This window comes from Mustela erminea, chromosome 13, assembly GCF_009829155.1.
Source record: "Mustela erminea isolate mMusErm1 chromosome 13, mMusErm1.Pri, whole genome shotgun sequence".
NCBI classification, from domain to species: domain Eukaryota; kingdom Metazoa; phylum Chordata; class Mammalia; order Carnivora; family Mustelidae; genus Mustela; species Mustela erminea.
Window position 1 is genome coordinate 49698586 of NC_045626.1, and position 13956 is coordinate 49712541.

Sequence of the window (13956 nt, forward strand, 5' to 3'; positions counted from 1 at the left end):
GGTCATAAAAAGCATGTGGCTTTTTCTTGTGCTTTCTCCTGGATCACCTCCTCGGCAGTCAGCCAGCTGCCATACTGTGAGAACACTCAAGCAACTTCCCATCGCCAGGATCGAATATCTCTTGCCAACAGCCAGTAGGGAACTAAGGCCTCCTGCCAAGAGCCATGTGAATGAGTTATCTTGGAAGGAGGTCCTCAGTCGCAGTTAAGAGTTCAAGATGACTGTAGCCCTGGCCAATATCTTGACACAACCTTACAAGAGATACCGAGCCAGAATCACCCAGCTAAGCCACTCCTGAATTCCTGATCCACACAAACTGTGAGATGGCAAATGTTCGCTGTTTTTAAGTTGCTGACTTTTAGGGTGATTTGTTATATACCAATCAGTAACTAAAACGAGTACATTCAGAATTTTCACTTACCTTGTAGTATTGTAAAGTTCTTGATGAGCTGACCATGCTTGGAGTCTACCAGCTTCATTTCTTCCATAATCACTGATAAGTTGGCTACTTCAGTGTCTAACCTGGACCTCATCATATCTTGCTGCATCCTGAGAGAAACAGAATCCAAACGGATGTTGGCCAGTGTGTTATTCAAGGAGGTCAGATCATCTGTGTGTTTGGTCAGTGTATCAGTGCACGTGGTCCTGACTTCATTCAGATTGCTGGTCAGCGTCCGCAGGTAGTGGGCAGTGTAACTGATGTTGCTAATGATGTTCACTATATCCGTCTCAAAGAGCTGGAAGCGTTCCTCCAGCTGGCTGAACTTGATGGCCGTCCTGTTCTCCGCGTCCTTGTGTACGTCCTGCAGGTCTTTCAGGTTCTGCTCATTGGCTTGGGAGGCTGTAGTGATGTTGTCCATCTGCCCCGTGAATGAATTGAGCTGGCTGTTCATATCCTCCAGGGTGTCGTTGTTAGCTTTGGCCAAAGCAGAGTTATTGGCAGCCAGTGTCTGTAAGTTCTGCACTTTCTCCTTCAGCCAATCAGTGTCCTTCTTGGCTTGAAGGAAAACCTGCTGCAGATTTTGGAAGTCATTCTTGATTCGCTGGATGGCCTGGCTCGTGTCATCCACAGACCGCTGCAGATTGGTGATGAGGTTCCTCTGCTGCACCTGGGTCAGGTTCAGGTTGTTGAGGTTCATAACGACCACGTTATGAGAGTACATTTGGCTCTGCAGGTTGCCCTGCAGCACACTGGTGTCTTGCTGCAGATTTGTGACATACCCATTATACGCCTGGAGGGTTTTGTTCACAGTGGTGATGAGGAAAGAGTTATTCTCCAAAGTTTCTTTCAGTTGACTCTGCCTGTCCACCAGGGCATCCCCACTTGCCTGTAACTTCTCCAGAGTGTCTTTGTTCTTGCTGGTTTTCTCTGTGATCTCACGCAGCTGCTGACGAAGATCCAGTATGTCTGATCTGAAGGTAGAGAGTTCTGAGTTGGTGCTCATAGCTTTCTTCCCAGTTTGGTCCCCTGGAATAAGACATATTTATTACTTAGATTAGTGGTATGGAGAAATGCTCAGGTGGAGTCAAAGATCCCAAAGAGGGGCACCTGAGTGGCTCAGTCATTAAGCTTCTGCCTTCAGCTAAGGTCATGATCCTGTGGTCCTGGGATCAAGTCCTACATCAGGCTCCCTGCTCAGCGGGAAGCCTGCTTCTCCCTCTCCCACTCCCCCTGTGTGTTGCCCCTCTCTCTGTCTCTCTCTCAAATAAATAAATAAAATCTTAAAAAAAAAAAAACAAAAACCAAAAACCAAAAAGAGAACCATAAAGATCCAAAAGACACTTAACTGTTATGAACTGTGTGTCAGATATAAAATTTGTGGTCTATGCAGAGTGTTTTGCATTAGTAAAACCCACGTTATCTATTCAAGGTGGGTCCTGGGAAGTTGGGAAGGGTGCTAACTTCCTAAGCACTTTTCTCAAAGAAGGAGGGGGATTTTATCAGATTTTAGAGCACTGGGCAGGGTGTCAAGAAGGAAATAACTTACTGTTTATTAAATTTACCATTAATCCCTTCCTAAAAAAATGAAAATAAAAATCAAAGTATAGAAATATGTTGGAATCTTTTAATTTTTTAAATTGATTTCTGTAGCTCTTCTATGCAGCTTAGAATAATTCAAGTACAAATTTACTGAACATTTTATAAAGGATATTTTTTTGTTTTTTTCTCTTATTATTTTTTATTGAGATGAAAATTACAGCATATACACAAATTTTAAACTTTAAAAATTACCCTAGGTTCACATCTCAGCTGTTCTTCTTCCTGGTTAAGTCACCATTTTCTCCTGTATAAATTAAGGATGACAATACCAATATCCACCTTGCAAATACTTAGAAACTTTCTCTGTAGGTTTGCTCTAAAGAGCTTTTACTAAAATCTATGTGTGGTCCTTTTTGATCAGGATTGATCTTCAGATTTTAATTGGCACACAGAGTGGTTTTTTGGAGAAGAACTCCAAAATTGCTCCTTAAGGTTAAAATGCAGAAGCCTTTAAATAAAATCATGAGGAAAGACTCAGCACACAGCACAAAAATTTACATCCTTCTGGGTGAATGTGAATTTACAGCAGTATAGTTCTAAATAGCGGTGGTCATTTAACATGGAATTAGAGGATTCAGTTTAATGATTCATTCTTATTGCAGATTACCTAATTTTTTCAGGTCGCTTTCCACTGCTGTAAGCTTGTCATCATAGGTCTGGCGAGATGTCTCCATGCCACCCGTAACGTTGTCCATTTTTTCTACAACTAAGATTTAAGAATTAAGGATTAGTACACACACCTGCTCACATTTTATTTTTCCAGTTTTAATAAAAAAAAACATTTCATTAGCGAATAAAAGAAAAGATTGAAACAAAAAGAGTATAAATGAAATCAAATATGGGGGAAATGCGATTCTTGAAAAATAATTTACTCGTTACAAAACCCAGTGGTAGGTTATTTGGTTGAGAATTATGTGTTTTAAAGATTTATTTATTTGACAGAGATCACAAGTAGGAAGAGAGGCGGGGGGGGGGGCAGGCTTCCCACTGAGCAGAGACCCTGATGCGGGGCTCCATCCCAGGACCCTGGGATCATGAATCAGAGCCAAAGGCAGAGGCTTTAACCCACTGAGCCTCCTAGGTGCCCTGAGAATTGTATGTTCTTAACTGTACTTAGGATTCTGTAATGCCTTGGATGTGTTAGATGTAATCTGGAGCTCGGCTTTAATTTTTATGTATTATATAAGTCCTCAATCTGTATTGTTTTCTAAAGTAGTTTTCATAGATGGAGGTATAACACTGTGATCATTTACAAAGCTTTATCACTCATCACACTCCCTACCATTCCTGGAAGGTGGTATACATTTATGTAGAAGAAAAGTCTGTAGTAAAGAATACGTAGCTACTTCAATAAATAGTCTTTGTAACAGGAAGGGAAAGAAAGTCAAGAGCATTTGCCACTCTCTTTCATGAGGCCTTGAAACGTCTGCTTTTTCCTCGGTGACAAGCCAATCTGTCCTTCGTCATTTCCCAAGAAGATCCCTACATGGATTTCCAGACAATTATTCATGAAGAAGACTTTTTTTTTTTTTTTTTTTTTTTTTTTAGCATTTTCTTGATTGTACATGGAAAGAGTGACACGGTGTTAAATAAAAGCTTCTGCTCTTATTTGTTCTCAGACGGCAGCTCTTTATGGGTGTGAATACAAGTTTCTTTCTAAAATATTGCGTAAGACCGTGTTTCTCCCAAAGTGACTCCTGCGACATCCAACCTCTAGCAACTCGAGATCAAGTCTGTCTTGGTATCGATGGCTTTCTGAAAAGAAGAACTTCATTTTTTTTTTTTTTTAAGCATGAAATCTATTTTGTATATTAATTGTGAGGTAACAGAGCCAATTTATTTTTATTCTTCAAGTGTTCCATCCATGCGTGATTGTATGAGAAGATTCTTCTGGCTCCTTTCAGGAAGCAGAAGTATGCTCCCATGTGTCTGTATGACCCAAAGTGAACCAGCCCCCTGGCTTCTAGCACCTTCCCTGGGGAAGCTTGTCCTGCTGTCCCCCTCTCGCTTCTAGAGTGTGGCTATAATGAAATGGGTGCAAGGCACCAAATGCTCTTTCTCACCCAAGCCCTTCCAAGTGCTCTTCTTTCTACCTAGAACGTTCTTCCCTGGACTCATTGCCAAGTTAAGCCCTACTTGCTCTTTGAGACTCAGCTCATCACCTTCTATGGGAAATCTTTGCTGCGGTGCATCTTTCAGAAATTCTCTTGGCAAGCAGTCCTTTCTCTGCCATAGGACTTACTTCACTGTGTGGTCCTGGCTTGTTTACTATTAGATCCTTGAAGGCAGGAAAATTTGCATTCAGTTTGATCTGTAGCTCTTAGTGTGGCACTTAGTAGGTGTTCAACACATATTTGTTTATTATGCTATTTATTTAAATCAGTGAGAGTCTGCCCCTTGGCTACTGAGGCCTGTGAAAAACTGGCTGAGCTAGAGGTCCTGCAAACAGACATACAAATCAGCCCTCCCCACCCCCACACCCCAAGAAGAACAACAGCCAGCTGAATTATGACTCCTTTTTTTTTTAAAGTGACTATATAGACAAGAGGGGTATTGTTATAATAATATATATCTTAGGACTGTTAGATAGGCATGCATATTTGTAAATCCCCCAAAACTCTGAGGAACACAATGTTTCATCTGTAATTTTGCAAAGTTAAACTTTAAAAAAAAAAAAAAAGCATAAAATGTTGATGAGTTAAGATTCAGTTTTGATTCTCAAATCAAAACACATGGCTCAGTCTGTCCTCAAACCACACACAGTATCTTAAGTCCTGCCCATTTTTTCCCGGAAGCCGAAGAAACTTCTAAATATGCTGACAGGCAGTCATTTTCTACCCTCTCTAATTTTCCTTCCATTTTAGTTTTAAAAAACACAGAACTGTCATGGACAGAGAATTCAGGTTTGTGTAAAGGCAATAAATACATTTGTTAAAAACAGAATGAAAATCTGTTAGGTTTCTCTTTGGTGCAGCAAGAAAGCTATTGGCTTGGCCACAGGGGCTAATGATCTGGTTACATGCACTGGGGCGTGTGTGTCTGCATTTTAAAAATAGGATCTGGGTCTAAAGCTGCAAACTTCAGGGCTGCAAAGCTGGCAGCTTGCTACTGCATAAAAAATACCAGGCTGATGGGCATCCAGAACCAACACCTGCTGTAATAGCACACAGCATTTTTGTTGGTTTTTACTCTTAACCTATCAGCACAAGTTGTCAATCAGGAAAACAGTGACAGAGCCATCCTCCCTTACCCTAGAAACTCCCAGTCTATTGATGCAGACCTCGGTCTGTAGATCCTTCTGATGTGAGGAAGATGCACATCAAACGGAAGAGTTCCTAGCAGTCTGTTTTTTTCATGGGCTCCCCTTTATTCTTTTTTTTAAAAATTGTGTTATGTTAGTCACCATACCGTACATCATTAGTTTTTGATGTAGTGCTCCATGATTCATTGTTTGCGTACGACACCCAGTGCTCCATGCCATCGGTGCCTCCTTAATAGCCACCACCAGGCTCACCCATCCCCCACACCCCCTAGCAACTGTTTTGTCAGTTTTTCTTCAGAACATTACTGCTTTGGAAATCATACCCAAGGAGGTGGCCCTCTTCGAGTACCCAAAGCCTAATCCTCGTGGATAATCTGACAATCATACCTTTTCTATAAAAGCCTTTTGGTACCGTCCCTTGGCCTGGGCCATGAACCTCCTTCTCCCTTGTCATGATTCCACCCGTCCTTCAGGGTCCACTCCACTCTCACCACCCCAACGTGCTAAGCCTTCCCTGACAAGTGGGTTTTATACCACACCAATAATAACAGCAATAACAGCCTCTGTTTACCAAGTGCCTACTCTTTGAGAGGTGCACTGCACCATCACCAAAGTTAATCCTTAAAACTGCTGTTTTACAGATGAAGAAACTGAGGCTCAGAGATGTTCACTAACTTGCCCAGGGTTACACAGCTTGTAAAGGACCAAGTGAGATGGCAGGCCAGGAAATCTAATTCCAAAATGAATGCTTTCTCTAGAATTCCACATTACCTTGAATTTAGTACTTCATTTTCCTCAATATGGTTACCTCCCATGAGAGACACAGTCCACGCTGCAGGCCCTGAGGACAAGGAACAAGGGCAGGGCGAAGAGCTCCTGCCTGGTGCTCATGCGTGTCTGTCCCAGACGGCAGTGTTGAGGGGGGAAACCCGTCCCTGCGTGAGGACCTGGGACTTCCGGGAATACCAGCTGCACTGCCCTGGAATGCAATCAAGGCATTTCCACCTTGAATGCTATTTCGGGTCTCACTACAAAAGTACAGAAGATCTGGCTGTTGGGGATTATGCTGGCTTCTCACAGGAGCCCCCCAGTGTGACTTGATGCCCCTGTGAAAAGCCTACCGAACCAGCTGTCTCTGCTACTTTAGCAGAGCTTAGCAGCAAGGTAGACATTCAATGACTAGGAATGTTGAGTTAAAGGAGATTTGTCTTGCGAAAGATTCAGATTTCTTTCTTCTCTATCCTAATTCCCTTGAGATGGATGCCTGCTGATATTCCTGTTCCGGAATGTTCTGGAGGAAACATGACCCACTGAACTTAGGAGATGGAGTCTGCCATGGCAGCTCCATGACGGAAGGAAAAGAGCCCAAGGCAGAGAACACCCCAAGCTGGAATTATCCAAGAATATACTTTCTGTACAGCAGCTGATGAGCCTCTGGGGTCACAGTCACTGTACAGCCCTGTGGGGGTGACTCAGCAGTTCCCCGCCTTATGCAGCAAATTCTCCAGAAGGAACTTTAGTTATATCTTAACTCGTGGTTGTGTAAGTGACATAAAAGGAGAAGTAAAAAAACTATTCTGAGGAAAACAGTATGGAGGTGCCTTTGCCAACTCTGATACATAAAGTACTTTCTATTGTACTTCCTAACTTCTCCTTCAGAGAAAGATCTCCTTTGAATATTCTTTTTCTTCTTTCTTTTTTGAAATGGAAAGAGTTTCTCTAGACTTCAAAGGGAGATGTGGGAAAGGAGAAACCAGGTCTTATCTTTCTGCCCCTTCCCCTGTGGGGTTGCTAGACTCTTATCAGCAAGAAAGAAGACTTGCTGTACAAGAGAAAACACATCTGGAAAATACCCACATTTTAGTTCATTCAGACTATGCTTGGGAACCAAAACTACATGTGGTTATTATTTTATATTTGTTAGTAGATGCTGAGGGATGGGGGCCCCTTCAGGAGGGAAAAGGAGTAAGACCATCTCCTTGCATCCACTCACTCGTACTTGCTCCCTCAGCACCTCCCTGCTTCATCCTGGGTGGATTACACCCGTAGAGAGCAGGCCATGCTGATCTTTAGGATTTTAGACTTCCAGGTAGGGCTCTGAGTGGTAGCAATGCCTTAAATGCAGAATGGTTTACAGGTCCCTGGGCACTGACTTATTGTCTTTACAGAAGTCAGCCCTGATCTACAATCCATCCATCCATCCATCCATCCATCCATCCATCCATCCATCCATCCTCCCTCTCATTAATTTATCCAGTAACTTTAACTGGTGCCTAATAAGTACCATGAGCCTAGGTGTTAGTGGAAGATATGACAAACTAAAGATAGGAGTCTCTTGTTTTCATGGAGTTTAGAGTTTGGGTGGTGAGACAGACAAGCCCACCGGCCATCATGACTGAGTATGACAGGGGCTAAGTGTAAATAAGGGAATGCTTTGGGAACAAACAGGAGGGCCTAACTCAGCCTTCGGGGCTTCTTATGGGATAAATGTCCGAGACATGAAAGGAAAGGAGTCCTTTTAGGTGGAGAGCTGAAAAAAAGTGTTCTCAGCACAGGGGCCAGCACGTGCACAAGATGCCAGAGTTGAGATGGGCTTTCCAATGTCATAAAAATGGAGGAAATATTTGGAATAACTTTAAAAACATACAAAGGGAGAAAATCCCCTCTGCTTTGGAACTGCTGTACAATTCTAAAGGCACAAAGATTCTAGATCTTATTTCTCTGCAGAGAGAAAAGTTATAAAATACCATATGGTAATATGCTCTTCAAACCTTTGTCAACTTTCTTCCAGTAGTTGTTTGCTTTCATGATATCACACAGTAGTGAGCCCTAAAGGTACTTATCAAATGGCTATTTGATCTCAAGACCCTTCTTTATCTGGGTTTTCTGGGAAACGTCGAGAAGTAAGTAGTGTTCTAAATAACCTGGTAAAGGAGGAGAGCCAGTCTGACTCACCCAGGATATAACAGACCCCCCCTTTCCCCACTAGACTCCCTACCCCACCCCTTGTCCTGCCTTGCCACAATTTAATAACCTTTCTTAATGCTTACTTTGTTAGTCTTAGGTTGGATTAACTAATCACAAATGGATAAAATGACCTGGTAAGTTTCTAGATTTCCACTGCTCAAATTCATCAGTCAACACCCTACAGGATGCACACAATTTTCCATGCATCTGGCCTCAGAGATGGGACTTTCAAGCTTCAACTATACAAAGTATTTTTAACATTTTGCCATTCTGCTCTATAGCTGTATAAATGCAGTTATGAAGAAGCAAGAAACACAGAAACATGGCCACTATCTACGAGAACCAACTACTGGACAGGTTCAATGACATCATCTTTGCTGATTGCAAACTCCTTGAAAAGTGGTATTACTGTCATTGTAAGAAATAGGAAACTCAAAGAGGGTATGATTCATACCCAGGTTACACAGCCATGTGGAGGACTTAGCGTGATGCCCAGCATGTCAGCAAACACTGAATAAACTCTCACAATTGTTTTACAAATAGAGGAATCGAGAGTTAGCTTGGACCATCTGGCTCCAAAGCCCATTCTCATTTTAATACATGGGGTTTCCTCAGGAAGCCTCTAGACACTTGGGGAGAGGCAAGAGGAGTTATAGGTTGGAGGGAATTCACTTCTCTCCCCAGGGAGGAGTGTCTATGAGCCAAGAAACAGAGAAGGGAATCCGTGGGAATTCTCCACTGTTAACCTGTCAGTTCTGAGGGAAGGCAGCAGGGATAGGGGCTGAGTGAAGGTTTTGAAGATCAGCAGCCCCCATGCCTGCCTCTTGCTGAAACCAGACGACACATCTGTGTCATGTATCTTTGATGGGAAGGCTTCCATGACTGTCTTCTATAAAAAGGTTTATGCAGCTCGTGATTCTGAATCATGACACCTTCTACCTGTGGTGTCTGGGAAGGGTATGGTGGTGGGGCGGGGAGGGGAAGAAGAAAATCCACTTTGTCTGCAAGTCTGAAGGATTTAGGTAAAAATCTTCCACTGACCTTAAACAAGACATTCTGAAAGAATACCTAACATCCCATAAAGTATTATTGGGGTGGCGGTGCTCCCTCTATGTTTAACTTCTACAGGGCAATATTTTTACGGAGCTATATAAACAACAGTGGTCACGGTAAATGTGCTGAAGAAAAAAAGGGGAAAAAAAAGGGAAAAAGAGGAAAATAGCTGCCCAGTCCCTGGGGTGAAGTAAGTCGTATCTCTGGAGATCTTGTGTTTGGCTTACCCTCTGTCAGTATAATTTTCCTGTGTGCTGACTCCAGGGTTTCCACAGGACCTCTTAGAGATAAGATGAAAAAAGATTGAGGAAGAGGGTGGAGCTAGAAACAGGTAGGAAAACACAACAATGAGGAAAAAGCTTTATAACTCATAGAGGACCTTTAGGATTGTGGAAATGCGTCAAAAGGACTCAGATCCCACAACTACACGAAGCGCAAGACACAAAGTTTATGATGTCGCTTCCTTTTGCGTTTGAGTTGTATTAATGACATACTTCATACTTGCAAACATGGTTTTTTTTTAATGTTTAAATTAATAAAGGGAAATGTGCCATTTGGAAAGAAAAAGGAGAGGGTACTTACCTTTGTATCCCAAAATGGCTACTGTGATTGTTAGCAAGGCACACAAAACATATAATAATATGATAGAAAACTTCAGTGCCCAGTTATTTTTACATTTGGTACACTGCGTTCCTTCCTGAATACCTGTAAGAGAAGTCAAATTTTAATAACAGTAACCAGAGATATCATTTCCAAAAGTATCTTTCTGCATGTTGCCCCAAATACTATGATGGAGACTCATTTTCCCTTATGCCTTCCCATAGGATGAGTGGTATTTTAAACATACCATTTTAGCAACATAAGCACTTTAAATATCACCATTATGTTGGTGTAGTTTAATGTCGCTGTATTTAATAATGACTTGGAAATGGCATGTAACTTTGTGTCAGAATAATTTCAAATCCATTATAATTAGATTTTCAATAAAAATCTCTACATGATCAAAGATTTTAAACACCCAAATTGCCTTGTTTCAGCTCTTATTGGACCTATAGCAATTCAAACACAACCAACCAGAAAAACTGTGGACTGTGCCTTGATGTCTGTTTCAGCAGTGTGCTTGAGCTAGTTCCTACTGGCTTACAAGAACCAACTGTTACATTTGTAGGAATTTGGGGAGCTGGTTGTCAAATTGTTGGAAACCTAAAATCAGTCCCGGAGAGAGTATTTATACCATGGAAATGGGCGACCACCACATACTGTGATTCCGCCCCCATCCACACTGTTTTACCATGCCCCTGGCTGTAATGCTCTATAACCTATAGCAGAAAATAGAGGTAATTTTATGATTAAAATGCTCAGTATATAATATTTTTGGATATCATATGTATATAGAAAACAGACACTGACCCTTACTTAAATTATCACAGTGATTTGAATAACAATTAGGAAACTAAAAAAAAAAGGACATTTTTGATGAGAGGAGGTAAATTTTGACTGCTCACTATTCAATTTTTTTGAAAAACATTCTAGCCTAAGTGGTAAACCACTATCACTTCCACAAGCGACTCCAGAAACTAACCTATAAAAAGGGAACTTTCCGTCACACTGATTAGAAACACAGAAGACAGAGACTGTGGACATTTTAATGTGAAAATCACATTGTAAGGAATATCGGGAGATCCCTTATTTTCCTATGTACATTTTACTAATAGCGTCTCACAGGAGCAACAGCACATAAAGGACTGATCTCCTATAATTGTGCTCAATAACTTTTGATGGGTAAGTCGTGAGGATTAAGCCACAGCGAAAGTTCCCCCCTTTCAGTTTATAATTTTACGCATGGTGCCCTTCTTCGGTGAAAAGAGTTCTTCAGCTGTGTTTAATGCAATATGATGAGAGAAACAGCAAAGAACAATGACTCCAATTTAATTTTCAGGGTTTAACCAATCTCTCTGGTGTTCTGAGCTACAAACTCAAGGGGAGGGGGTTCACTCCATCTGTTCCATGATTTAGAGCAGTGGTTCTCAAACTCTGGGGTGCATCAGACTTGTCAGAACACAGCCTTTCTACCTCAAGAAAGGCATCTGGGAAGGTGCCTAAGAATCTGGATTTCTAACAAGTTCCCAGGGCATGCGGACATTGCTGGTCTGGCCGCCATGCTTGAGAACAGTACTTCTCAAACTGCAAAGTGCTTACAGAATACACTGTGAAATGCAAATTTCTGATTTAGTAGGTCTGAGGCAGAAGCTAAGATTCTGCATTTCTCCCAAGGTCCAGAAGATGCCTAATTAGAAAAACACATTTTGAAGAGCTAAAGCTTATTGAGAAGATGGTCATGCTGGATCAAACTTTGGTTAGCCAGCCCTCTGAAGGTAAAGCTGTAAAATCTGACTCAAACAGACCAAGAGTAAATCAACTTCTCTGGATTGGTTTTCCCATTTCTTTTACTCTATTTCCTTTCCATCCCCCTTTAATTGCCCTTTGGATGTCTCAGCACCACCTCCCTATCCAATACCACCCCCACCAAACCAGAACTCCAACTTCCACCCTAAATACTACCATTATCCCAATCCCCCACTCCAAGACACCTTCGAGTTTTCTCTTATATTCTTTAATTCACTCAGTTGCCAGGCACTGCTAATCTTCCCATGAGACATTTTTATCACAGTCATCTCCTCTGTAGGTTAATCTGGTACTGTCTATGCTCTACCAGATTCTGAGCCAGGTGCTTTCCATACAGCATCTTTATTCATGAGCACCCTTCAAGGAGGCATGGCAGTGACAGCTGCAATGATATCCCACAGACACCATAGGCAGGATTCAAACTTGGATCTGACTGACTTTAAGCACCATGCTCTCTCCGCTCTGCCATGGTGACTCTCTCTGGTCGTCCCTTCCTTTCTACTTCACTACCATGGTCCTCAGTGAGAACTTTTCATCTCAGTGGGAGCTTCGTCTTCCACTTCCACTGGAATCTAGCCTCACCCTGTACTCAGACACTGCTATCCTCACGACAGTGCCAAAGAGAAAAAAACAAAACACTTTAACAACTCCTCCTTAAATAATGAACACACACACACACACACACACACACACCCATCAGCTCTTAGACTCTATAATTCGGCAGCTTAAAATGAAACAAAGACCCCTTACATCAGTCAGAGTGAAACTATTTTTGGAACTGGGATTGGGGGGAAGTATAAGTAGACCCACAAACATGCCACGTCTCCTGTCCAGAACCCAGAAACTTGCTTTGGTGGCAACGGTAAGCACAGAAGGATGATAGACACAGCGACATTAGACTGAACTCCCTTGGAAAAGACTGGCTGACACTTTTGTGGTTGATGTAGGGGCGGGGTGGGGTTACCTTCCTTTTGGATTTTAGGACGGTAGGTGGGTGAATTATTTATGTCTCTCTAGGGCGATTTCTTGCATTCCATTAGAAGAGCCTCAGAAGATTTGGTCACAGGGGAGGTTAGGGTAGATAAGAGAATCTCGGGTGAGAAAGCTGCTTGGAGGTCATCTGGTCAAGTGTCATTGTGTTATTGATGGGGAAAGTGAGGTCAGTGAGGCAAAGCAAATCCGAAGCCACGCGTCTGCCCTCTCAGGGTGAAGGTCCTTCCCTTCCGCTCTGCCGTGTGTGCTGCTATTGGGTTTGCCGCTGGACCTCCTGGGCATGTGGTCTTCATGCAGATTGCTTGAGGACAGTTGTCACTGGTTCATATTCTGAAGAGCAGGGTCACTTCCTCTCGATGTGCCTTTCTCGCTGCTGACTGTATCAAGCATTTAATCAATATCAGATGGCACCGCCTGGCCTTCCTTTCCACTTGACACACGTTCTGTGTCTTGTTTCTTCTCTCCCCAGAGACTTATTTTTAATAAGAATTCTGTTTTATCTTTCCCTCTCTGCCCTCCGCTGGGAGGACATCTGGCCAAACATACAGATGCCTACTACAAAGAGACCCTGCTGGCTCACGAAGCTGGGGGACCCCCTCCTCCGTGAACCTAGATGGTCACAAAAAAACATTCGAGAGAGATATCCCCCTGTTCCCCGCCTTTGTACTGTTTGTTTTCTCAGCATTACTTTCCAGAGACTGGGGGCTTTGTTCCTGTGGGCCGGGGTGGGGTGGTGGGAAGGGCAAGGGAATCAACCTGCAGGCTGCTGTGGATAAGACATTCCCGCGCAGGAAGTGAAGCAGTCTTGCCCCTTACCGGGAGAATTCATGTATCAAAAAACCTGGCCCGAATAGCACATTTGTAATTCAGCACGCCACAGACGGAACGCGCCTGAAGGATCCCTGCTTCTGCATTGGTTATCCCTCTCAAACTCTCTCCCATTGAACTTGAGTCTTGGCTCATGTTTTAAATGTATTTGCTAGTGTCCAAGTATTTATTATGCAAAAGAAAGAAAAAGAAAAAAAGGAAAAAGAAAGTCTGGGGGCCCAGTGAAATCAGAATCACTCTGGTTAACTCCTTGGGTATTCCACGGAAGTTCAGAATAGGCTGACAATTCGGTCCCCAGGGCTCAAACTCCGGGTTCCTCGGGTTGCCCTGTTTCCAATAACACATGTTTAGAGTAAGAAGAGTGGGGGCCGGGTGGGGCCACCGATCAGGGGGCAGCGGTTAGCTG

General features: G+C 42.7%; 1 protein-coding gene across 1 annotated transcript in view; it reads right to left on the reverse strand.

Moving 5' to 3' along the window:
• The window catches only part of COLEC12 (collectin subfamily member 12), a 190837-nt gene that overhangs the window by 30742 nt on the left and 146139 nt on the right, over positions 1–13956 (reverse strand). The window contains exons 3-5 of the mRNA XM_032310194.1: positions 9906–10028; positions 2649–2747; positions 422–1468 (exon numbers count right to left, since the gene is read on the reverse strand). Coding sequence (XP_032166085.1) covers positions 422–1468; positions 2649–2747; positions 9906–10028 — 1269 coding nt within the window. The remainder of the gene's footprint in view (positions 1–421; positions 1469–2648; positions 2748–9905; positions 10029–13956) is intronic.